Below are 27,311 nucleotides of genomic sequence, written 5' to 3'. Positions count from 1 at the left end.
TGTGTGTGTGTGTGTTTTAAATAATGGAATCATTCTGAACAAAGACTGGAGAAGTAACATTTCAAGGACATACATATATTTTCTTTATTAATTGCTAATTCTAGACAAATTCAGACTTGATATTTTATATATGTTCAATAGTTTTATAAGGCTCAACTATTAAAAAAGGAAAATAGGCCCAAAATATTTTAATAATCCATTGGTAAAAAATGCAGGGTTATGAAGCACTTTTCCTCCGAAGTTGGTATCAACTATTTTCCTCTCTTTTGGTCACAGTTGCTATGAAAAGGTCTTTAAGGATATCATTATCCAGGTTCCTTCCTAGGAACAAATAATATAAAATTGAAAACATTTTAAATATTTTACAATACTGTTTCCTGAAATACAACCAATGCTTACCAAAAAATTATTAAAACCAAATGATAAACTGGTAAGAGAAAGCCCCAGCAAGTCAGTATGGATCCATCTCTTCTCATGTAGTCTACTTCAATTACTGTTTTGCAAAGACAAGAAAGACTTCTCAGATCTGCTTGTTGTCCTGACCATGCTGGGGGAATTGCTTGGATGAAGAGTTATATCCTTCAAATGCAACTCCCACTGTTTCCCACCCCCCTCCGCATTCTTATTCCATGAAGGGCTGGCTTAGTTCCAGTTCTAATATTTCTCCTCCCAACTTGTACTGCAGGAACATTTGCCTTTTAGTAAATTAATGAAGGAAAAGCTGTCATGCTTTGACTTATTCCTCTCTAACAAACTTTCTAGAGCTACTTTAGTTGCAAACTCTGTGGAAATCCAAAAACAACTGCAGACCGTAACCCCTTGGCAATGTTTTATTTCTCTAAGAAGTAGTCTACCCAATCAACAAAGCTACTATGCGATGAGCATCAACAAATGGTTACAGATTAGGAATTTGACTCAAACTCTTAGTCTTGAACTACACATAGACTATGGGGGATGGAAGTTGTAGTAATTACTTAACAAGTGGAACAGGATTAACAACAACAGTGTCATACACAGTACCATTTTTTGTAGAATTAATAGTTTTATACAACCGACATAAGTCATGCCCATATTCTTACCTATTAAGACCAATCGATTAATTCGTTCATCCTCTTTCCATTTCACAGTTGTTTCCTCTAGATCATAGAGCTCATAAACACCCTGAACTATCACCTGATGAGATTTATCTTTGATGGACACCAATCCCTGATTAGAAAATAAAATTAGCAAAGTGGCTAGTGAAGGCTTCTATAAATTGAATATAAAGTCTGGAAATGCTATGTATAGAATCTATAAATAAAACATATTATAAGATCCTTGGTGTAAAAGGAATTGATTCCTTTCATCTTAACAGTGATGGACAGAGTTACCTTAAGATGGGTAGCCTAATAATTTTAAAAATGCATAAATGGATACTATATTAACCCTAAAGGAAGCCCAACAAATATAAATATTTTTCACTATCTAGCAAGAATAGGATAGCATATTATATGTAGGTAAGTAATTGTCTGTTGTGGTAAAAATTATTTACTCTATTTCTTCATAACATCTATAATACCAACAACCTTGTACAGACAATCCTTGACTTAAAACTGCACATTATGGTTGTAAGTCATAACAGTTGTAAAGTGGGTAGCCCTTGTGGGTCACTAATTTTGCAATCTTTTTTGCAGAATCGCTAAGCAAACCAATTGTTTGGTATAGACCACTTTTGCTAAAAAACAGGAGTAAATGCTGTTTTGGCAAAAACATGGTCACTTGACTGTGGGATGTTGCAAACAGCCGTAAATACAAGTCAATTGCTGAGCACCTGAAAGGTGCCCCTGGCATAATCTGTTGTAACTTCAAACTGGCGGTAAGCAATTGGTCATAATTCAAGGACTATTTATAGTTCCAAAGATCATGAAATAGTTCCTTCTGTCATTATCATTAGTGTAATGTCTGTGCACAAAGAAACTATATCATACATTTCTTCCAGAAGGTACAGAAGTTGAAAGTACAGACCTTTTGACATTATTAAAATTTGATGAAAATGAACTACATACGGCTGCAATACACAGAGCAAAATTTTGGAATTTAGTTTTTGAGCAGCGTATCATCATCATTTTAATGACCCCATAATCCCTTACGGGTTGGAGTCTGGGCAACTGAATGGAACTAGCAGAGTGTTTTAATGGCCGGATGCCTTTCCTGTCGCCAATGTGGAGTTTTGTTCGGCAGATATAATGTCAGTGTGCCCAGAAATAGAAATACCTGCTTCTACCTAGGATCGAATTCACAGCCTCCTGATTGTGAGACAAGAGCTTCACCTCTGGGCCACTGCACCACTTGTTTTGACCACCACATGATGATTCCAAATTAGCATATGCCCCACTTTCCACATTCAGCCACTTTCTGCATCCAAATTAAAAACAGTAACGTTTTTGAAAATAAGAATAATACTGAGTACTGAACCTTTAGTCTTATTACTTCCATGGGGTTACCTTTCTTGTCTTTTACATTTTTCTCCCACAACAGATTCTAAAAGAGATTTAAAAATGAGAGGAAGAATTATACATTCATAATAAAATAATCTTCTTGGGGAAAAAAAGCCAAATTCTTTCAAATCGTGTTTATTTTTTTTAAGTTGAAGATGTGCTAATCTATGAAGTAATTTGGATTTTTCATGCAAATAATACAGCACTTACTTGAATAAATACATTTAGGTCTTCTTCAGTTGCACTTCCTAGCACTTCAAAAGTTGATGTAACAATACTCTGAAAATCGATAAATAAAAATGGCTATATTCTGTTTTTTAGTAAAAGCAAAATAATATGTTCTAATAATAAAAATTCTATTTTAGCAATCCATGGAATCTGCAGATTAATGTAATACACTGCGATGTGATGCAATGTATGTAATATTACAAAGAAAGTACATATTTTTCTTGAACTATATATTTGATGATCATAAACATTTATTTACATAATAAATTAGAACCATTTAGAATCCCAAATGCAATAACTTCAGGCAAAACAGGAAAGGTTGCACCTCTCTTGCCCAAGCATCAACTTGCTAAAGAAATTAAAGAAAGCAAAGTTAAGACTGGTACCGAGGGCAGAGTTTTTATTTTTTTTTCTGATCTATCATCCAGTCCATCCAGGCCAATGGGGGCTGAATCTGAAGTTAGAAAGTATTCAAATCCCAAATTTAATCTCTTACTTTTTATTTCCCATCTCATTATTACTTGAGCTGTGGTGATGAAATGGTTAGAATGTAATATTGCAGCCTAATTCTGCCAACTGTCATTGGTTCGATCCTGACCGGCTCAAGATTGACTCAGCCTTCTATCTTCTGAGGTTGGTAAAATGAGGATCCAGATTGTTGGGGCAATATGCTGACTCCGTAAACTGATTAGAGAGGGCTGTACAGCACTGTGAAGTGGTATATAACTCTAAATACTATTGCTATTGAATCTGGTAGCATTCTTTCTTATATCCCTTGATGACTGATAATGCATAGAGAGGAGGAAAAGCACAGACTTGTAAAATTCTGTTATTATAGTCAGCCAATAAAGCTAAGTTCTAGTCTTCCTTGAGGTTGATTTTTGGATCTGGTTTACCTCATGGAGCTGATATAACGATGAAGGGAAAGGAACATAAAAAGGCACATACATACAATTAATAAAATTTTAATCAGACATACTTAATGCAGATTTACGGCTCACCTTATCTAGATGTGGATGAGGTTCTTTTTCAAGCTGAAGTTTCTGCTGCAAACTTATAAGGACAACACATTTAATACAATAGCATTGCAAACACAAAACTATTTGGACAATTGTTAATATCAGGGCATAGCAGAAATACAAGTTGAATTCTAAAACAAAGAACAACATATAATCTTACCTTTTTCCCGATACACCCTCAAAAGCATGCAGGTCTAACACATTAGAGAGATCAACTCTAGGGGGAAAAAATTATGCCTTTTAAAAAGATATATACTTAATGTATATACTAAGACTGCCTCTTGCTCTATGGCATTTTGCTATGACTGCTCCTCTCCACTGGAGCCTTTTATTCTTTCTGGTCAGCCTCTCTGAATGTTTGGAGAATTATTGAAAAACTTTTGGAAAGTGAATAGAGGTGTGTGTATCCATTCAGCAGAAAATGTTAGCTTCTCTATTGAATAAGCAATATTATCTAGGCTCAACCCTAAACTAGCCAAATCCCCAAAGCAATATTATTTAGTGCAGAGGAGGAATCCAGTCATAATGTAAACTGGTGGAATTTTATATAAGAATGAGATACTTCAGGCTCCACATTCTCCCCGCCACCCCCCCTTTTTTTTTTACTTCTGTGCTAATATGGAAAGCCAAGCAGTTTCACATGGAACCTCAGTTGCATGTGATGCCCAAATTTAGGGAACTGTGATAATTTGAGAATAAATTAAGATTCGAAACTACAATTTGATCCTTACAATTTCAGTAATCCTGATTTAATTCAACCAATTTTGTTGGTTGGTTTTTTTTTACTTAAGACACACTGAATAAAAGCACTGTTTAAAAATTAATACAGACTGCTTTTTTTCATTGTTGTTACAGCAGACCAGTAGAGACTTGAGGCTTATTATACTTACAGTCATTCTCATTGAACATATGAGCTCCTTTATTAATTACTATACATAGAAAAGTCAACCTTCTTTCAGTTTCTCTAGCATTGCAGAAATGGCTCACTTTAATGCTTAAATTTGTGGGAATGTAAGAAACTTCACAGAGCCCTCAACAATTCCTTGTTGTTAGGAAACTCGCACATCATAGTCGTTACAACACTGACACTTCTCTTGTTCCAAAGTTTGTTCAGAAATATCTAAACCGACTTTTGACTTTAAAAAAGCAAAGTCTGGAAAATGAGAAATCGCAAAGAGTGCTTAATAATGACCTTCACTGTAATCACGTTAACAATATCTTTAGAATTAAGAATGGTTCGTCATCCCCAAACAATTTCTAATGCTAGTTTTGAATGTAGAGACCTTTTTAAAACTCTAAATTTAATACTAGTACACTTTACACTATGTCATGCTAGCAGAATAATTATGATCAATAAACAGGCAATAGGGCACTAAGAAAAGCCATAGTATCAGTTTGGAGAGCTTTAAGTTAGAGAATGTCAAGTTAGAGCAGGGTTTCTTAACCTTGGTTAAAAGTTGAAGATGGATGGACTTCAATTCCCAGAATTCAATACAATTCTGAATTCTGGGTACTGAAGTCTACCCATCTTCAACTCGCCAAGGTCGAGAAAGACTGAGTTAAAGTGTTAAGTTGCTGAAACTATTTCACACATTCCACTCCACCTTCCTAACTCAACAAAAGAATGAATTGTGAAGACTGTAACCCCTGTAAGCCAACATGACAGTCACTACAGAAAAGAATGTTCATAAAGCAACTGTTTAGCAGCAGCACATAAATCCTCCAGCCCTGAAGCAGATCTGAATTTCTAATGAGATTGTATCAATGAACCTGTTAATGGGTTTAAAATGTTTGGAAATGCAGTATTCAGCTGGTGAGTAAATAACAAAAAAAATGTTTCCTAACATTTTGCTGTCAGGCAAAATAGGAGTGTATTGCACTTCATAGGTGATGCCTACAACGCCCTCTGCAACCTGTTGTATAATGTTATCTCTGTTATAAATTTGCATATACGATTTGGAAAAATGTTTTCTAGAACACGTTATATAGGGAGGAAATGAATGTAACAGTACATTTCCGAGATCTAGGTCAATGTAGGATTAGATCATATGCCTTCCAGTGTCTTTAGATAAGAAAAATTACACAAGAACTTTATTTGCGTTAGACTGAATGAACATTTATGTGATGTCACCTACATTCTTCCGTTAACATCTGTTGTGCTTTGTTCCTTCCTGAATTAGTACTATGTTAGAAAATATGTAAAGGGCAAGTACTGACGTTTACAACTTCTATTATTAACTCACAATATCTAAAGGGCTACATATTTCTCTCCAGCAATATACAGGTAATCCTTGAATAACAACTGTTCATTTTAGCAACCAAATACTAAGTTAAAATGGCATTGTAAAAGCGTCTTATGATGAATTTTCACACTTACAACCATTGTAGCACCCCTATTGTTCCATAATCAAAATTTGGGCACTTAGCAACTGGCATGTATTTGTAATTACTTGATATACATTCTATAGTTAATCAAATCCTATTTGCTTCCTTACATAAACTCTACTCAGTTTAATTATAAATGTACCTGGTTGCCCAAGGGTCCAGTAACTATGTTTTGAACAATCCGGTGGGGATTGAACGGCCTGCCAAGAGTTGAACTAGATAATGTATTATATTATAGCTAATCATATGATCTCACTAGATTAAAAACAGGAGCCTTAGTTCTAATCCTGCCTTAGGAACTCAGACAGTTGTGACCTTGGGTCAGCCTCCTTGCTCTGAGCCCTAGGAAGGAGGAAAAATGGCAATTAATTTCGGTACAGTAACTTGTTTAGGCAATCACCAGAAATAAACCTGACTTGAAGGTGTGCGGACATTCACACATACACACAAACCTACACTAATACGTTCTACCATCTTGATGCACTAAAACCTCTATTTTTTTGGACCAGATGGGAGTATCTATATAGCCAAATGTATATGAAATAAAAAGTATGTAATTATACAAAAATTATGCAAACAATTTACTAACATGTTCATATCTTGCATAAAGGCTATAAATATTGTCCAAAGTGATTTGCTAAACAGTGAATAAGTCTATTGATTGCTAGAATAGTCTGAATTCAGATTTTGTTCACAGCATCTAATGTCCACTGACACCAAGCAACTGTTTTTTCAAGCCTCAGGAGTTGTCAGGGACAGATGTCAGATAATAATATAAACTGATTGGGTACTGCTTGTGTAGCCTGACTTCCTGAATAAAATAATTTTTTCAGATTAATGTATATTATTCACAATAGTAGGAAAAAGTAGTTAATTTAGCATTGTTTTAATTACCTTGAGCGCTGAGTTTCTAAAATGTTGGCAACTCCATTTATTGCGCTAACATTATTGAAGAGGGGGGAAAAGATAGAATACTTATGATCAGAAATAATTTATAACCCAACTTGACAAAATTTAGATTCCTATGTTTAATCTGATCCCTGCAAAAACAATAATAATAGACTTTACATTTTATGAATTAACAAGGTTTTATGGAAGTTCAATTAAAATATAAAACCACAACTTCTAGAACATTAAACATTAATTTAAAATGTTCAACAGGAAAACCAAACTCAAAGAGCGTGTTTTCAAATGTTCCTCAAATTCATCAGGGAGGACTTTCCCAAGAACTGAAATAGCTACTGGCAATGCTTGATTTCAAGTTTCTGCAAGAAGAACCTTCAAAGAGGCAGATCAACTGCCTTGTATGATAATTTAGAGTAACAAAGAAATGTCATTGTTGCCCAAATCCTCCAAGATGATTGTTATGTATTGAGCTAGTGTAATACAATAAACTCTTGAACTTTTGCTGATGAGACTGGAGCTCAAATCTCAACTCAGCTATGTTGTTCAGTGGATCCCTTTGGGTTGATCACTCACTGCCACCCTATCTAACTTCACAGGGTTCTTCATCTGGAGACCAAAAATATAGTTTCTTTTTTCTACAGATTTCTTGCTTCCTTTTCTGATTAAATTAGATTCATAGCCAGGTAAGACAGAGGAGGATGTGTAGGTCTGGCATAGCAGGGAGACTGATTGCCACCAAAAAGTATTTGCAGGTATACTGGTGCTTATAGACACAATAAAGCTTTCCTAATCTATCTATTTTCTGATTTATTTAACTGTCAGAATTTTGAATCTGAAAGAAATCTGCTGTTCGTAAACAAAACAGGGATCCTACAGTTTCATATAATGACTCAGCTCAGAGAGGGATAATTTCTTTTGGACTCAAGAACCATGCTTCATAGTTTATAAAACTGTTTGGCTTCTGAAGGTTGTGGAAGGGCTTGATGGGTGAGCCTTTGATGTTGGTGGGAATTGTAGGATTAAGGACCAAAAAGAGAGATCCAGAGGTACTATGAGAGAGAAAAATGGGTGCAGGGGACTACCCCATGTAGCATGGAGACTTCCAGTCAGAGAACTTCTGAAATCATACTGTATTCTACCACAAATGTTAAAGTTACCACATTGGTCACAGCAGTACAACTAAGCAGCATATGGCCTGTAAATCCTATAATCCAGTTTATGCCCTTAACCTGCACATTATTTATTAAATTTATATGCCCATCTCACTGATAAGGCCACTCTGAGTGGCTTACAAATGAAACATAGGATTTTGGCTACCGAATACAGAGTCCTCCACACTGCGGAATCCAACTCTATTGCCAAAGCAGAAATAGCTAGGCACTTGAGCCTCAAAATCATCTTTTTCTCCCAATAAAAGATTAATAGATAATTAATGACAGTGGTTGTAATTCTGCCTTAGTCAAAAGCTTCCTGACTTCATTAAACTGTAGCGGAGACTACAACTAATCTTTGTTCTAGTTAGCTTCACTTCATACAAAACGTCAAGCCTACAGCAAGTAAAAAGTTGTAAACCCGAAGAGAATGTATTTAAATAACTACCTGCCAATTAAATAATTAAATCAAATGTATTGTTTTGATCCCATGTAATCTACTGTTCCAGTGGCCACAGTCACAGGAAAACAACAATAAATATTTCAACCAAATTTCCCAGGAGCCACTTTATCTTGCTGAACTCATTAGTGCTTGAAGACAAAAAAAAAAAACCACCCCTTCTCTCAGGTGAAAAGCTGCTTATTTTTCTACTGCTTTTGCATGGTTCAGCTAAATTAGTATTTCCCAACCTTGTCAAGTTTAAGGTATGTGGACTTCAACTCCCAGAATTCCACATGTTTTAAAGTCGACAAGGTTGGGAAACACTGACCTAAATGATTAGGTAGTTGAAATGCAATGTAAACCTCTAAACTTGTTTTAATTGTACTTTTTTTGATTTCTGAGGGTTTTTTTAAAGGAAAGGGACAGTATAAAAATGTATAAATAGATACTGGAAATAAATGTATGCTTACCAGACAGCTGTTCTTAATTTCATCAGTTCAGCTTCTGAAACCAAGTCTACTTTATTGATGATGATAAGATCTGCTAAGGCAACCTGCCTAGAGAAAATTCAGTAAGTGAAAAATAAGTAAAATAAGTAAACACAAGTAATTGCATGCTTATTAACACAAGTATCACCTTGATTTATCTTTCAGGAGGACTACATTATAGTGCTTGTGCAAAATAAAAACAAATTCTACTACAAATTTAAATAATAATCATTTACTTGATTTCAAAGCACCAAAGGCTGTACATTGTTTACTAAATGCACCATTGAATATTGCAGAACTTACTTCTAAACAATTATACTTAAAAATGTACCTTTTTAATTAAAAAACAATCAGACTTTAAGATTCTTTGTCATTCTCATTACAATAAAAAGAAATTGATATACAGGAGAAAGTGAAATGCTGAATACTCATTTCAAAGTAGCATACACTTATTCTGATGGAATACAACAGAAATCTAAAAACTTTCATAGCATTAAAAAAAGATAATTTGTTCCCATGCTCCATTAATCTAAGGTGCTTAAAATTTGGGTTGCCTTCTGATAAAGTAATTTATTGGGCTCTAGAAATCCAGTCCATTATGGATTACAGTTAATTATTTAACTACAATTAAGTCAATAATTAAGCTAACCACCATCTGTGAATCTACACATTTTTTATTCAAATGCATCTGGGTTCAATTTATGTTGTTGGTTATGAGGTCAGGTGATTTGAGTGACTACTTCTCCCTGGTTACATTTACTCATTCCATCGAGTCAAGCAGAATGGCATGTGATGGTCCTGTTTGCTAAAGAGTTTCATCTAATGGGACCCAAGAGACCACCTTGTGGTCCCAGTGGCATCTGCCCTGTAAAACATCATTTCCTATACGGTTAGATTGGCCTCAGTCTTATCAGCCTTTTGGAAAACCCTTTGGGAAACATGGTTTTGCCATCAGGTCCGGAGATCCCATGGAGCTATAGCAAAAGCATTTAGACTTATATACCGCTTCACAATGCTTTACATCCCTAAGTGAATCAGCATATTGTCCCCAACAATCTGGATCCTCATTTTACCAACCTCAGAAGGTTCAACCCAGAAGGTTGAATCAACCTTGAGCTTGGTTGAGATTTGAACTGCCAAACTGCAGGCAGACGGCAGTCAGCAGAAGCCTGCAAGATGGCTGTATTGTTTGTAAGCTGATTGGCACTCTCCTGCATTTTTGTTTTCCAGCTGCTACCATTGTTTTTAGCAATAGCACTAACACTTAGACTTATATACCACTTTATAGTGCTTTATAGCCCTCTCTAAGTGGTTTACAGAGTCAGCCTATTGCTCCCAACAATCTGGGTCTTCATTTTACCCACTTCAGAAGAATGGAAGGCTGAGTCAACCTTGAGCCTGGTGGGATTCGATCTGCCAAATTGCAGGCAACTAGCCGCAGCAGGAGTAGCCTACAGTACTGCACTCTAACCACTGAGCCACTGAGGCTCTTTATATAGTTTTTTTAAAGCTATTTTTATGGTTTTCTTTTTTGATATTTTAACTCTGTGAGCTATCCAGAGCCATGCATGGACAAAGCCATGAGATGGACAGTTATATGAATTGAAAAAATAAAAATAAATACATAAAATACAGGGAATAGCTTTTACTTCTATGGGAAACTACAGAGGAACAGTTGAGCATTCAGGAAACCAATACAGAGCAAGTGAATTAGATCTACTAATAGAACTATTAACTAGTAATGTTCCTAAATGATCCAAAGATGTTTACTGTTTATACATTTCCCATTAAACAAAATAAGATTTAGAGGAAAAACACTGCAATATACCAATACCTAGCAGCTTCATTAATAAGGCCTGTGGGTTTTTCTTCTTTCAGGTGCTGGGGGAAAAAAAATCAAAAACACCATTCTAAAAAGGAATATTTTGTGTTGTAAACTGAATTACTGATCTTTACAGAGTACACATTACACAGAAAATATTAAGTTTTTCCTGTTTCAGTCTCAAACATCAGATGAAGAAAAGATTAAAGAGAAAAACTCACAATATATAAACATACTTAAAATAGCTGCCTTCGATCTGCTTCTATTTGTCAGTGAGATATACTCAGTTCAATCGAACTGAGATGGATGTTGCTAATCCTCCATAATTATAACATTAATAGAAATTTTAATCTGTGTTGAAATTTTAATTTTAACTTTGATTTTGTTTTTAATTTTACAGCAAAAATTCTGAGAGTGCTTTCTGAAAGAAGAAGTTCTGAGCGTTCACAGAAAACCTAACAAAGATACCTATATTTCATAATTTTATCTGTTTGATATATGCCATTAGACCAGGGGTGTTAAACTGGCGGCCCACGGGGGGGATGCATCACACGCAGGCCACACCTACCCCAGCTTTATGAAGGGGAAAACCGTCATGATACATCATGTGACGGCTATGTGACTCCACGAAAGTTTGACATCCAGGTGTTAGACTGTCATCATCCATTTACTTAGCTGTCAATGGTCCTCGACTAAAACTAGTAGTTACACATCCATCAGCACTTCACAATTACAAGTAATCCTCAACCTATAACCATAACTGAACCCAACGTGTCCACTGCTAAGCAAGGCAGTTGTTAAGTGGTGTCTTGTTTTAGGATCTTTTTTCCCATGGGTTAAGCAAATCACTGCAGCTGCTAAGTGAACCACGCAATTGTTAAGCCAATCTGGCTTTCCCCATTGACGTTGTTCATTGGAAGCCGGCTGGGAATGATGATCACATGACCTTGGGACAGTACAATTGCCACAAATACAGACCAGTTGCCAAAGTACTCAAATTTTGATCATGTGATCATGGGGATGCTGCAACGGTCATAAGTGTGAAAACTGGTCATAAGTCACTTTTTTCAGTGCTGTTGTAACTTTGAACGGTCACTAAATGAACTGTTGTTGAGGACTACCTATATTCCTGTTAATCACTGCCACAGTATTTCAACACTTAATTTGAATATTAGTTAGTTAAATTTATAATCCTTTTCCATCTAGAAAGAAATCTTTGAGGTAGGTTGCGCTGAAGAGTTATCCAAGTGACTCCAAGGCTAAGCTTGGTCTTGAACATCATTCTGCCCAGTCTTAGTTTAGCACCTTACCGTGATACTACCCTGGCAAGACAGATGCTTCCAGTGTGATATATAATTTCAAGGAAAAGAAGAAAAAGAAACATGCAACAGAAAGGTTCTTTTCACTGACTTGATCTTGGCCAAAAGATTGAGAAGTGATTTAAATGCAGATGCAAATATTTTTAATCCATATTGCAAATTTGAAAAAAATAGTTCCAATAGTATTTTCTGATTAAATATCTTGATAAGGATGTGCAATAGCACAAGAACTCTCTTTTGACCTTTTTTCTTTTCTTTTCACTGATTCTTTTTCCATGAAACAATGCCAAGCTTTGTACATTTAAAAAGAACAGCATCGCTGGTTTTAGGTCCTCAGTGTTGTGACCTGTCACTGCAAGCTGTCCAATCATTCGCCTTTAGATTAAAACATGAATATTTCAGATTCCTAGGTGACAATCCCATTAGAGTGATAGTCCATGATATCAATTACCATTTCAGTTTCAATTTAGCTTGCTAGCCACAGGGTACAATTTCTCAGCTTCACATGGACTAGGTTGGATCTCCGAAGCATGACACTTCTAAATTGCTACCTATTATCCCAGTGTCATCACTTGTATGGCCTCCGGACGGTTTTTAATCATATACCAAGGCAAAGGTCAGGCTTTGAAACCACAGGAATTGGACAAGATCGCAAATTCCCTACACAAAGCAAAAGTTATTTATCTGGTGTATGACTGAGAAAATGTAAAAGCTGCCATCTAACCGGCAATGTGTCAAGCTTTTTACATGTTTACTGATTGAGTAATGCACAGCGGATTGCATTCCAAAGACATCAAACATTATACATTTATTACTTCAAAAACTTTTTGCAAGTTTTTTTTTAAATGTCAACTACAAAAAATACTTCCCTATACAGTATATAAAACAATTAATTAAAGTACATTTATTGTCACATAAAAAGCCAGATGATTTATTCATGTTGCATGAATCTTAAAACCCATTGTGGTATGGCAAATCATGATATAAATAAATGTATGTACAGTAGTTAACAGCTCAGACTTGGGCAAATTTGTAGTCCCAAGTAAGTGACCCTTCAGATCTCCCTCGAATCACTTATGACTCATTTTCAAAATTCTGGCTGCAACACACACACTGCAATCATATGGTCGTGTTTGGGGCACTTAAGTAACCTGCTTGCATTTATATCCATTTGCAGTGACCAGGGATCCTGTGACTGTGACTTGTGTCATTTTTTTTGGTCAGTTCCTGCCATTTACCTCTAGTTTCCAGTAAAAAGCACCCATTGGGCCTTTTATATTTATATTATATATTTATATTGTATATGTGAGTTTCACTTAACGATTGCAGCAATTGCCAAAAAGGTCATAAAATCAGGTGTGATCACAAGGTGACCCTAATACCCACAACTTACAATCGTAATTCCCAGCTCAATTACAGTGGTAAGTAAAGGACTACTTCTAAGAGACACACACAGTCAAGCATCCTAGTTTATTAGGCATACAAAACTCATCAGTTTGTTTGCTATGTAATTGACAAAAACCAACTTATGTTACCTGTAGCCCATGCTTTGCATCAACAACAGATATAATACCTAAAAAAGAAAGGAAGGGTCTTGATTTGAAGAATATCAATAGAATTCACAGATGTCTTATACATTTACATGGAATTAAGACAATAAATTACCTAAGATGCAATAAGCCTTCAAAACATTTCCTTAGATGCTGAGGTTAATTTAAAAAAACAATGTAGGCACTTTCAGGGATATTAAAAATGATTTGAATTCAAACTAAGGAGAAAAGTCTTGCCTTTTCCTCTATATGTCTCATGGATCCAAAGAAATCCAGAACATTTTCCAGAAAGAAAGAAAAGGAGGTGGCAATTAGCTGGGACTTCCCAATCAATCAATCTTCTTTCCTTCCAAAAAAGGAAGAAGCTAGTGCAAGTAAGGAGAAGAAGGAAGGGAAGGGCTGAATATGTTTCTATAATGAATGGAGTGGTTAGCTGCCCGTCTGAATGTACTGAGTTGGGCTGTTCCATAAGAAGAGAGCCAAGCCTTGTTTAGAGGAGATAATCCTGAGATGAAGGAAGAGGGAAAATCTGAATCAAACCATATGCTGGCAAGGTGGTTTGTGTATATTTTCTTTGTGTGAAAGAAAGAAAGAAAGCAATCTGGGGAAAATTTCTTACTGGCAGAATTAAGTTATAAAAATTTAATAAGAGGTGAATTGCTTTGTCTTCTGAGACGTGAAATAAGCATTTTCTTAGCAAAGAAAATAGATGGTGGAAAGGAACACAATCTACATTTAAGATCAGTTTAACATCTTCTGACATTTTGTGACAGTATAATATTTTGTCACTTCCCATGCCTCACAGCTATTTTATGATAATATGAACAACACTTTCAGAAAAATCCAAGCATATCTAAATAGCTTAAAGACCCTCATTGAACTAAATTGCTTGGAACACAATTGCATTTCATTTAATTTCAGGATCTCTTGTACTACACAAACACACACACACACACACACACACGATATTCAAATATTAATTTTCTTACCATCAAGATAAATGTCACTTCCCAATTCAGCATCAACCCAAAACATGGAGGCCACAGAACCTAGCAAATAAAATATATAGAATATACCAATAGAACAAATGTTTCCATTTTTTATATTCCAAAAAGAGGTGAGGAGAGAATCAAAGAGCTAGAAAAAAATGATAAATGCTTACAAATTAATATTTTTAAATAAAATAAAAAATATATAAATTATTTGTTTTGGTCATATTTTTATGAGAAAGAGTACTTTTAAAACATATGATTTTCACTTTAGGTATCAAAAAACCTTCAGCAACCTTCTTGATCAATGTATGGTGTTCCATTTTCAGGATACATATTAATAAACATTAATTATATACTATAAAGTTTTCAAAAATTAATTTTTCTTTTTCTCCTTTTCTGTATGTCTAAAATTCATCCTCAGTTTAATTTACAGACATTTTCTCATATCAACAGAAATCATAATGGGATGTACTTCCAATAAATTATTTAACTCCATTAGAGTTTAGTAGTATTTTAAAGAGTAAGGATTACTCTTTAAATTCTATCAGATATAAATTCTATTTCCTACAACGGAATTCATGCAATTGTTGTTTTTTGCTTGTTTTTTTTAGAATTAACACCTCTGCACAAATATACTTTATTTTTATCAGTATGAAACAAAACAATTTTTGGACTTACTCCATAGCAATATCAGTAATAAAAATATAATTATAATGCTCAAAGCATTTTATTATAGAATATTTGGTGAAAATCTATTTACATAGATTTATCTGTAAAGAACAATGCAGAAAAATTATGAAATGAAATTGAGCAATATTCATTTTATCTTGGAACACATCTACGAATACATTACTCCTATAAAGCAATGAAAACAGTGTGCCGTTTACAGAGCAGTGAGAACTGATGTTGTTGAAAAATGATAAGTTTTTGAAAAATAAGAAATCAATTTATTTTGATGTGAGCTGATTCAGTATACCTAACATGCTACAAGATGAAGGCCTTGAGAATTTGACAACAATTAAAGGATTGTCAGAAGCTCACAAATCTAGCGGATGTCAAGGCTGTCTTAAAAAATGAAGCAGACATGCATAGAACAATGTATCCAAAGCTGTTTCAATATCTGAAGCTGTCCACCTGAATTGATAAGATGTAGCCTCCCAAGCATCACTGGTGTCAAAACTGAAGCGCCTGTCAACGGTTTATAGTAATCACTCAGGCAAGAGGCCTTAACATCTAATAGTTTCCAGGTATCTTATTATTTTCCTCAAATGCCTAATAGTATCCAACTAAACTGAAATAAGATTTGTTTACAACAAAAATTAAACCAACGTCCGTCTGTCTGTCTGTCTGTCTGTGTGTGTGTGTGTGTGTGTGTGTGTGTGTGCGCGCACCTTTGAGACAGGTCCACTCCTGGCAACTGCCATTTCTGGTAGTGCTTTGCTGTTGCCTTTTTCCTAGGGCTGGGAGAGCGGGACTGGCCAAGGTTAACCAATTAGCTGTGTGCTTAAGGCAGGACTGGAACTCACAGTCTCCCAGTTTCTAGCTTGGTGTCTTAACCACTTTAACAAATTGAATATCTTATCATTTATTTCATCATTACAGTGATTTAGCTCTGAACGGGAGAATCTCAATCTTCTTAATATGAAGCAATTGGAATGCCAACATTAATTTTCTCTTTACTTTAAGCTACATTTAAGACTTAATTTAAAAAGGCCCCGGGGTTCTTGAACCAGCTTTCATTCATTATTTTTTTAGTGAAAACTCATGGCAAAGAAAAAATTTATTACAGAGTTGGAAGGGTTTTTTTTAGCTTATCAAGATAAGCCTGCTCCTTGCAAGATTCCAATTTAAAGCAGTGGTCACCAACCAGTGGGCCGGGGACCACTGGCGGTCTGTGAGAACATTTTGCTGGTTGGCAGAGAAATGTCCCCCCCAAAGCAATTAATCTGGGTTGCGCAGGAACACAAGGCAGTGCCACCCACATGGCCCGCAGGGACATAAGGCTTGCGTCACTTGCCTTGTGCACAGCACGAGGTAGTGAGGGGAGGGGGGAAAAGGTGGATGGGGGGAACTTGCCCCACTTGCCCCCCATGCCTGCCCTGCCCACTGGGCTGCTTTTCTCAGCTTCTTTCTTCCTCTGCTTTTGGCTGCATGCAAAGGCCTCCTTTTGGGACCCTGCAAGGCTCCTGCTCCAAGAGGCTGCGCCAACAAAGACTCATTTCTGGTGGAGTTTGGGGGAGAGAAAGAAAGACTTTTTGGGGGGATTTTCTCAGGACCTCTGGTCCGTGGGATTTAAAATTATGAGCTTGGTGGTCCTTGAAGTCCAAAAGGTTGGCAACCCGATTTAAAGCATGTCAGGCACATGGCCCTCTAACCCAGGGGTCCCCACCCCCAAGCCACGGTCCACTACCGGATTTTGAGCTGTTTGCAACCTGGCCGTCTGAAGCAGTGGCTAAGCACACACGTGCATTCCACTTGCACGAGCAGTGGGTGAGCACAGGTGCACATGCTCCATTTGTGCGAACAGGAGCACATGCCTATCACTTGTGTAAATGGAGTTGTGCACACATGTGCACTTACCTGCCACTTGCACAAAACCATCCGCTCTTCCCCCACTGGTCCGCAAAGCCAAAAAGGTTGGAGAACTCTGCTCTAACCTATGCATGAAAACTTCCAGTGATGAAGATCCACTACCGTTCCTCGCTTACCAATGATTTCTACTGTGGAACTGCTCTCACTGTTAAGATTTCTTTCTACAGTATCTTCAACTGCAATCAGCATTCCTGTAATTTAAATCCATTATTCGATGTCCTATTTTCTGGCATAAAAGAGAGTACTGACGTCCACATAACTGAAAATTGCTGAGGTTGAAAAACATTTAAGGTAGACAACAACATGACCAGAAGACCAGAAAATGCTATACAATGCGATCATGTTTATATTCTTATCTTGTGCTACTACCTGGTTTCATGTGGAAGTAGTTCAGTTGGGGAATACAATGATGAATCACAAAGTGATTTGTGCGGCTACTTGGTTTAATCAAATTCTTAGAACAACAGATATCTGCTGTTTACCAAATTATCTATATTCATTAAAAGTAATTATGTCCATGTGCCTTAAATACAACATAAAACATTTTAGAGAATGAATAGGAGAATAAGTTGTAAAATTTAGAAAAGGCAGAGATTTGAAAATAGTGAGGTTATAAAGCTGTATGGGAAAAATCAAACCATATGAAAGGATGGCAAGTATTTAGTAAGTATTTAGCTTCCCAGGACAGAGACAATGGGAACACTGAAGTCTATAGGACAACAGCTAGCTGTCTATATACTAGAATATTTGCTGAAAGGAACAAATGATTGCAAGGAAGATAGGGCTGTCAAACTTGCAGTCCATGGGCCAGTTGCGTCATGGGCTGGCCATGCCCATGCCCGGTTTAGTGGAAAAAAGTTGTGATACATCATGTGATGCTGCCGTGACAACACAAGTTTTACATCCTTGTACTAAAATGACAAGTATCTAAAGAGCTGTGGTGGCGCAGTGGTTAGACTGCAGTACTACAGGCTATTTCTGCTGACTGCTGATTGCTAGCAGTTCAAGTCTCACCAGCTCAAGGTTGACTCAGCCTTCCAACCTTTTGAGATCGGTAAAATGAGGACCCAGATTGTTGGGGTCAATATGCTGACTCTATAAATTGCTTAGAGAGGGCTGTAAAGCATTGTGAAATAGTATATAAGTCTGCTATTGCTATTGCTATCACAATCACATTTGTGGCCATGGGTGTATTGTAAAAATTACAACCTAGATGCTGTAATGATGGAAACAATGAAGATTGACTCTGCGTATCTTTTTTCTGTGATTATTCTAATTATGAACTAACATCCTAGCTATATTAATAGAACATACAGTATTATAAAACAGAAGTGCACTGAAACTTCCTACAATGTATCTTTATCATATATAATAGATTTTCCAGAAAAAAGAGTTTCACATTCATTCCCATTTCCCTGTATACCTGGATCTGCCAATCCGGTTGTCTCTAGCAAAATGTAATCAAACTTCCCTTTCTTCTGCATCAAATTTTCAATTGCTTTCAAACCATTGTCTCTAATGAGAAAATTAAACAAACAGCAATATTTTTTATGTTACATTTATATCAAATTCTATATGTTGTGTGCATAAAATATTACCTCCCAATCAAGTATATATCCAGAAATATTGATTGTAAACTTACTAAATAAGTTTACAAAGTAATTGCAAATCTCATCATTAATTTGTAAATAATTAATTACAATTAATGTATAGACCCATGTTCATTTTAAAAGTTTGCTTCCATATATCTAAGTTTCTGCATTCTGTCTGTTCTCTTATATATTCTCTACATTGTTTTAGATGAAAATGTTAAAAAGGAAGCTACTTATCAATACCCATTCTCTTAAAATAGATGCAATACAAAGGACACTTTAATCTTAATTTTAATTTTAAGAACTCAATTTTATTATGATTTGCTAAAACATCTAGATCAGGCAGTTACAGCAGTCCAAGGTCATGTGATTGCCATCTGTAATCTTCCTATCTGGCTTTTAACAAGTAAAGTCAATAAGAGAAGCTGGATTCGCTTAACAACCCCATGACTCACTTAACAACTGCAGTGTTTTTCTTAACTATGGCAAAAAGGTCATAAAATTGGATATAATTCACTTAACTGCCTTGCTTAGCAATGGAAATTCTGTTCCCAGTTGTGGTTGTAAGTACCTGTATTACAATACTAGATCTTCTCTAGCATAATTAGCCTTCATCATGAGAAATGCAGACTATAGTTTGAAATCAATATTAGAATTGACAATTTTGCCAAATAAAAAATCCTTACTTTACTGAACAACAAAGACAGCCATTTCTGAGCTCCAGCCATTCTTCATAGAGCTCTCCACCTTGACTTATAGCCAAAGATTTTTCCAATGCACTACCTGAGAAAACAAGAAAAGTTATAATAAAAATAGTACTTTTATTTAAATAAAACAGTGAAAGAATAATACATTTCAGGTTTTGCATGGGAAAGGTATCTTAACTTCCATTACAGATACGAGTCGGTTTTTCTAGGTTTATTGAGAATGTGATGCTACAGGAGCCAGAAAATTAAGCCACACCCTAATTTTCCTGCACCTCTGTGTTGTTTATTAAATAGAACTAACTTTCTCAGTTGCTATACTTCATATATCCTAATGTCCTTATTCAAAAGGACAAACTTTAAAGCACAGTCTTTAGATTACAGCAAGAGTGCATAATATTACTTCGAGAGGAAATTTTGCATCACAACTCTTAAAATGTGTGAATATAAATTAAAGAACATATTCTACATTTATGTACACACACAGGCTTCAACATGAAAGTTTGTTTTCCACTCGCTTGCATTTTTACATACCTTCACCAAATTCATTTAAAATAACTGCTATTCTCTTGCTATGTTGTTCAGTCAAAATGTAATTAAGAAGAGTAGTTTTCCCAGCACCTAAAGAAAGAACAAATTTCACTAGACTAAAAAGGAACAATGAAGTCCCATTCTTTATACTAAGGAGATATTTTGAGATACCATTCCAATAATTTTTTTAAAAAAATTCTAACCCCTCTACGTTTTTAAACCAGCAATCGCCTATATTTGAAAAAGTAGAATTTGACTATGTATTTAGAAGTCTATTCTGAGACCATAAAATAACAACTGTATTTGTAATAGTTTCAACATTTTGTAAGATTTCCCTTCTTTTAACCTATTTAATCAACCAACTATAACAGAAGATGAAAATAAAACAAGACCTTCAAAAACATTAAAATATTGAAATGAATTTTAATATGCTTTGTACATTTTTAAACTTTGATTTAACACAGTTTCAAAATGCAGTTTTTGGTTTATACATTTTCCTCAGATGTTTATGGTTTGAACTGGAGCCATTATCAGCAGACTCCATGTTCCTTTAACTATTACTTGGAAACAGACAAAGAAAAAGAATCTGGGTGCAGAAATAGCCCTGTTTAGAAACTGCCTTCTAACTCCCACTAGGAATACTAATGGTGAGTTTAAACAAACCACTTAAGCCTGGATTGTCAAAATTTGCAATGCCACAATTACCTAACTATGATTACAAATTAAAAACCTTTTCTTTGGAAGTCATTAAACATGTATTTTAAAACCATACTTTAATTAATGTTTATTTTTAGTTAATTTTGCATAATTCTGAGGAATCAGGAATTCCTTGGAATTCTATTTCTATTTTTGAGACAGCCACTCATTTCTCATTTTTTCCACTTATATATGCAGTTTTACTGCCAAAACTATAAAAAAAATCTGTTACTGGCTTGCCCAGAAAAGGATAAATCTTATTAGCATTCTTTGCTTTGCATGTGCATGCCCGCCAAAACATGCAAACTGCTTCAATCAAATTTGCTGTAATTTCCTGGAGAGTTGCATACATCAGCCTGAAAATCTTTGCATTAAACTATAAAATAATTTTGTCTTGAATAAAATAATTTTGTCTTGAATTAGTGTCTCATGTGACACAATCAGTATAATGTAAATGCAACTTAAACATTCTGGACTTGAGCTGTTGAATCTAAACTTGACCAAAACAATCAGACCAACAGGCCCCTGCTAGGAACTACTGTAATCACTATAACCATGGTGAAGGAAAGGCAGAAGAGGGCTGCTATAGTGGCCATCTCAACGTCTTAGGCCTTTAAGATGCTACTTTAATAAAAATCACAGCCAGTCAACACTATCCACTAGCCAGCCCTGATAAGTTCTCAAGGAATATGTCATATCGGTGTTTCTCAAACCTTAGCAACTTGAAGATGTATGGATTTCACCTTCCAGAATTTCCCAGCATGCCAGCTGGAGAATTCAGGGAGTTGAAGTCCACACATCTTCAAGAGGCCAAGGAACGGTAAGAAACACTGAACCATATTGTAATGTTCTAGAACATGGGAGAAATCTTGTAGGTCTTCTTACCTGAATATCTGAAATAAATATGTGAAGCCCACTATGCAAATAAGAAAAGTGACATCAGTGAGCTTGGTAAAATTAGGGTTAGCTTCCATTCTCAGGACTTGAGCGTCTGCATAAGACTTTGGCTTATTCTTTTATGTTGAGGGACAGACATAATGCATTGACAGTTGAGTATGCTTGCCATATCATCACATCTTATCAAGAAATAAGCTCACAGAAAGGAGTATTTCTAATGAAGTTCATTTTAACCCTCAAATTATTCTGTAAATCCTGTTTTATATATTCTACCAAGGAATAGAAGACACATTTATTACCTAAATATCCTGAGATGATAGTAACAGGAATCTTGCTAGGTTGAATGGCTTCTACATTATCCTTTATTGCTGGATCCTTTATGGGAATCAATTCAGGGCAATCCTCTTCATCATCCATAAATGAACTTTCCATCTCTTGTCTGTCAAACAAAATATAACATTTAAGAAATACTATGTAAAATGTATCAGGTCTACATGTCTAAAATATTGAATACAGAAACTGAGAGGGATGTAGGAGGAGGAGAGAAAAACAAATAGCTACATGTCTATTGAGATTCTCAGTCATCCAGGTCATGGTTGTCCCAAAGGTGCTTAAAGAGCTAAAACAGATTCTTGGATGAAAAACATTTTGTCTTCAAAGAAAAACCAGAAAGTCCAGTTGCCTCTTGGAAAAGCACCTTTGGGACAAGTAGCTACATTATTTGGTATACTGGTTTTTCTTTCCGTGAACTTCCAAACAGGAGCGTCCTTTGGCTTCTCCCTCTTTCAGCATAGAGAATGAGGAAAGCAGGTTGAACGCTACTTTTAAGTAACCATAATCACTTAGAGGAAGCCTGAAGATCAAATGTGGCTCATCTTGAATAGCTTGGAAGAGGGCTTGACCTCAGCACTTTTCAAAGAAAAAGGATCAGAAAGACAATGAAGCGGTCAGATCATTTTATGCATTTTCAGAAAGAATGCCAACAGCTGTAGAAAACGGGAGACACCTTCATCCAGTTTTCCCTTCAGTTACAACAGCAAAGGTATCCAACCTTGGTCATTTTTAGACCTGTGGACTTCAACTCCCACAATTCTCCGGCCAGCCATGCTTGTGGGAGAATTGTGGGAGTTGAAGTCCCCAGGTCTCAAAGTAGCTAAGGCTGGGACGTCCCCGAGCTAGAGACTTTCTGACAAACCGAATGGGACTGTTTCGCGCGAAACTGAAGAAATACGACAATAAAGCACCAACGCGAACCGAGGAAACCTATTTAACCCCATCGAGCTTCTCTGTAAACCCAGATACACATCGATAATGCTCACGTTGGGGTTAATTCAGCAAGGCAAACAATGCATTTCTAAACTCCCCCGACCAACGCGTTTCTTTCCTAACACCTCCTCTCCCCGCACACACTTCCGCTTACCGCCGGTGCTTTGGCTCTCGCTGTAGTAACTCCTCCTCTCGTTTGACAAGTTCCTACCCTGATTACGCATGCGCTCTTTTGCTTCGTGCGCTGATAGATGCAACCTGTTACCCTGGCGGGGTTTCTCCTCTTCCTGCATTCAACCGTATAAACTGTTTTGAGTCGGCGTAAGGTACCAAAACGGAGCAGAGGGAGGAAGACTGAATTTCAAGACCGCCCGAGCTGCTCAAAAGCTTCCACTATGATACCTAAAGCGAAGCTTTTGTTATCTCTAGCCAGAGAGTAATAGGTATTTTTCTCTGCATTCTGCGACAAAGGCAATAGGGCGGATTATAACAAATGGGTCAGAGTAACACGTTTACCTTAATTGCGCATCCGTTAAGCCAGGGGAAAGTTATGTCCTGGCAGCAAGACCAGGCTTTTTAGATTCCAAACATTACATTATGATTGAACCGTAAGCAGTGGACGTTATTTTACAATACAGCAGCCCATACCGTGGCTTAAAAATACATCTGGTTCAATAAATTAGGAGTTCCCAAATTGCTTGATTGTGTTGAAATCAATCTAACGATTGTACCTTGTTTCAAAGTACAGAAAAATTGATTTTTTACAAAGAATAGGGAAATAATCACAGAAGTGCAGACTACTCTTAACATTACTATTTCAAAAAGGATATTAAGGTGAATTGACCTTTTCCACATGGTTCTGTCATATTGTAAAAGCACTCGTAGACACACAGATGGCAAAAGTGGTTTATTGCTGATGTGTGGCAAGAACAAAGATTGCGTAGAATTACACTTGTTCAATTTATTTCATAGTTGCTCTTCAAGTGTTCATATGAGCTGTGCTTAATTCCTGTTCCTGATGAGAAGCAATATTAATAAATCAGATAATATTTTTATCAATACATATTCTCACAGAAAAGCATTACCACTGTTCAAAATGTGTGGACAGAAGCCGCAAAATGAATCAAGCTCAAATCTGACATGGCAGATTTATAGGATTGCAATTTCATTATTCTCTTATCAACAAGATCAACTTTTTATTTTCTAACAGCAAGCTTTTTTTTTAATGTCTTGGCGCCTTTACTGCATGAAACTTTTTTTCTTGTATGTTCCTCATTTCTTTATGGAACAAAAAAGGCCAACCATCTGCCATGTATATACATGTATTACAAACAGGGAAGGAAACCAGCGACTCACTCTGAGCTCTCCCTCACTGTCCAGCATACTGAAGAAATGTAAAATACTTAAAAGGTCTTGGGTTTCATAAATGGATAAGTACTGATCTGTTCTGTTTCTGAGCTAGCTAGAAGAAAAATGCATAGCAGGATCCTTAAGTTATTTGTTTTTGAGAAGTTCAGTTTGTAGTCGGATTACTTTGAAATTAGTTGCTCTGATTCTGGAGGAAAAAAAATATCCATGTGGAGCCCAGAATAATGTTGAGATTTTTTTCTTGCAGTTGCCATTACTTATGAACCCCAAACAGCTGCTCCATGGGTTTCAGGGGACTTTCAAATAATATATTATTATGAGGAAGACCACTAAGCAGAAGTCTGGTTAATGGTCTTTCCCAGCAGCTATCAGTGCTGGCTTACCCTGGGAGGGGAGGGGGAGAATGGGTTGGAGGTAGAATCCTAGACCTTTGCAACCCACAAGAGGGTCCCACCTACCTTCAGTCTATTGCTTCCAGATTCAGGTGTACTATATTCGTTTCATAGAGCATTACATGGTGGAAAGATTGGGGTGTATACAATGATAATGCCCAAGGTCCACAGTAAAGCATAAAAGAGGTGTTTTCCTATTATGAGATTCATGTTCAGAGGAAACTTATGTTCAGAATAATCTGTTTTTATGACACAGAATGAACTAGAAGTTGGAGGGAGCTTGCTTTTTCTAATCCCGCTGCCTGCCACAAAAACCATTCATCTTGAACTATTTCTGGGACTACAGTGGAAGAACACTCTGCTCCCAGACAGAAACAATGACACTGAAATTCTGTGCACTACTAGGTGCTGTAAAGCAGGGGTCTCCAACCCTGGCGGACTTCAACTCCCAGAAAATAAATATATAAATATACATATGCAGGCATCTATTCACAGCGCTTGATCCACTTCAGATTAATAATTTTCTTTTGTATTATAATCCAGTCAAAGGAAGGATGTTTATCTTTGTTCACTGAGTGTCTCCACATACTCAGTTTGTTCAGTTTATTCACTAAAACAGTTATGAAATCCAGTAGGTTGGTGGTATGCTGCGCCACTACTACTGTAATCCCATTGCAACCAGAGAGGGCAGTGACACATGAGTAATATCAATACTGGACAAAAAAGGTTCTTGCTCCAAGCATTCAAAAGAAAAGTACTGTAGCTATTAGATATTCTGGGTTTTTTAAAAATTGCCCTCCTTTTTTATTCTTGTAAAATGGACCTAATTCAATGTCATTTTAATTGCTCCTTTTTGTTTCCAGATTCTTTTCCCAGATCCCATGGCAGGCAAAGGGCATGGTTTACATACAACATAGCAATAGCAATAGCACTTAGATTTACTGTATGTACCTCTTTATAGTGCTCCACAGTCCTCTGTAAGCGGTTTTATAGTCAGCCTATTGCCCCCAACAATCTGGGTCCTCATTTTACCCACCTCCGAAGGATGGCAGGCTGAGTCAACCTACCATATCTAGATTTGCTCTGGTAACTATCATTAATTTGTTCGCCTTTGACTGTCTCAGTGCTCAACTCTTAATTCAGAGGCTTAGGTGCCAAGTTCAAGTCACTGGTGTTGACTTGGGGTTCAATGTGTGGTGCAACTGCTTCCTAGCAGTCCATCTCAATAGATGAGAATATTTGTAGCTCAGGGTGGAACTGTGCAGTCCTTGGTGCTCTCTAAGATTGGTTGTTGTTGTTGTTTTTTTAACAGACATTTCATTACCCAGCTAGGTAACATCATCAGAATTACAGGGGAGTTAGGTTTCTAAACAGTGATCAAACCTCACTCCTTTCTAGCACTGATGATGTTACTTAGTTGGGTAGTGAAATATCTGCAAGAAAACTTCCAAGCTCAGAGAGCACCAAGGATCCCAACAACTTTTCTCAAGTCTCACCTCTTGGAGTCACTAAAAAGGCCACCTTCTGCTTTGACTGAAACCCGGAGAGACAACTCCGAATCCTCTTTGATCGCAACTCCGAATCCTCTTTGATCGCGTCCCTGAACTATGTCCACAAATGGAACTTCCCTCAAGACTGGCTGGCACTCGATTTAAGCACAGCAAGAGTGACATCTAACGCACTTTTAACCGACCCGCAAGGGCGCTTGACACAGGCCCGCAAGCCAGCCAATAGTTGGAACTTCGACTGCGAACGACTTTGCAAATTGTTAATAAGAATGCAACAACCGTGGAATCTCAACGGGGTGGCGTTTCGTTGTAGGACTTTTGCAGGGCCGGAAGGGAGAATAAAAATACATGAGGAAGCAGGTTTGGTCTCTAGCGCGGGTTTTTTAAAAACCCTCTTCCTCAACCGGGTCTGTGGGGCTTTACACTCCCGTAGCAGCCCGCCCTCATACAAGCAGCTTTTAAAACCGCTTTTCGCCTAAGCGAGGCGAGATTCAAATATTTATTGAAGCGGCCGTTCTCAACTTCTTGTTCCTGGGTTCTTCCTCTTGCAAGTTCCAACTCGGGCTGCTAGGCGTCGAAGCAAAATGTGAGGTTGGTTCTCGGCTGCTCTAGCCTCAAAGAAATGCCAGATTTCCCCCAATGCCGGGAAAGCGAAAACGGCGCCTGCGGTGCTTTTTTTTTTAAAAAAAAAGGGAACCCAAAGTGGCATAAGCGTCCCGGGATTCTTACCACCTCGCGCCTCTCAAGACCGAGCGGAGCTCATTTGCGCCCATCCTGAGTTCCTTGTAAGAAGCTGCTGCGCCCTCCCCATTGGCTGCTTTTCGACAAGGAAGGTGTGAAATGCGGAAGTTTCCGCGCCGAATTGACAGCAAGCCCCGGCTCGGCTGCCTGCCTTGTTAAGTGAGCAGTCGCTGCCTTTCTTGGCAACCCTCCATGGCTACTCTGCCCAGTGCCGAGCGGAGGGCCTTTGCCCTGAAAATCAACAG

General features: G+C 36.9%; 2 protein-coding genes across 9 annotated transcripts in view; one reads left to right on the top strand and one right to left on the bottom strand.

Annotated features, from left to right (window-relative positions):
- Positions 1-59: 59 nt before the first annotated feature.
- ZNG1A (Zn regulated GTPase metalloprotein activator 1A) lies at positions 60-27,192 on the bottom strand. Of its 7 annotated transcripts, none has more exons than XR_015742179.1 (16): positions 27,055-27,192; positions 22,091-22,230; positions 20,202-20,288; positions 19,650-19,746; positions 18,795-18,886; positions 14,777-14,836; positions 13,773-13,810; positions 10,931-10,977; positions 9,079-9,165; positions 7,004-7,048; positions 3,885-3,941; positions 3,707-3,758; positions 2,688-2,756; positions 2,484-2,520; positions 1,080-1,206; positions 60-321 (listed from the first exon to the last, which is right to left on the bottom strand). XR_015742179.1 is itself a non-coding variant. In XM_087926707.1 (16 exons), exons 2-16 carry the CDS (start codon positions 22,221-22,223, stop codon positions 248-250), a joined length of 1,131 nt encoding a protein of 376 aa, XP_087782833.1. In that variant the 5' UTR covers positions 22,224-22,230; positions 27,055-27,192; the 3' UTR covers positions 60-247. The 7 variants fall into 7 exon arrangements, 4 of the variants coding, with proteins under 4 accessions (XP_087782833.1, XP_026559555.2, XP_026559556.2 ...); XR_003374404.2 differs by lacking the exon at positions 27,055-27,192 and adding an exon at positions 23,212-23,333; XR_015742178.1 differs by lacking the exon at positions 27,055-27,192 and adding an exon at positions 23,111-23,212.
- DOCK8 (dedicator of cytokinesis 8) overlaps positions 27,175-27,311 on the top strand; it is an 82,066-nt gene continuing 81,929 nt past the window's right edge. For both annotated transcript variants that reach the window (XM_026703768.2, XM_026703767.2), the window contains exon 1: positions 27,175-27,311. In XM_026703768.2, coding sequence (XP_026559553.2) covers positions 27,259-27,311 — 53 coding nt within the window. In that variant the 5' untranslated portion in view covers positions 27,175-27,258.

This window comes from Pseudonaja textilis, chromosome 2 (assembly GCF_049901715.1).
Source record: "Pseudonaja textilis isolate UNSWEBS1 chromosome 2, rPseTex1.2, whole genome shotgun sequence".
In the NCBI taxonomy this organism is placed as follows: domain Eukaryota; kingdom Metazoa; phylum Chordata; class Lepidosauria; order Squamata; family Elapidae; genus Pseudonaja; species Pseudonaja textilis.
Note: the sequence above shows the minus strand (reverse complement) of the source record. Positions and strands in the feature narration are given on the sequence as shown.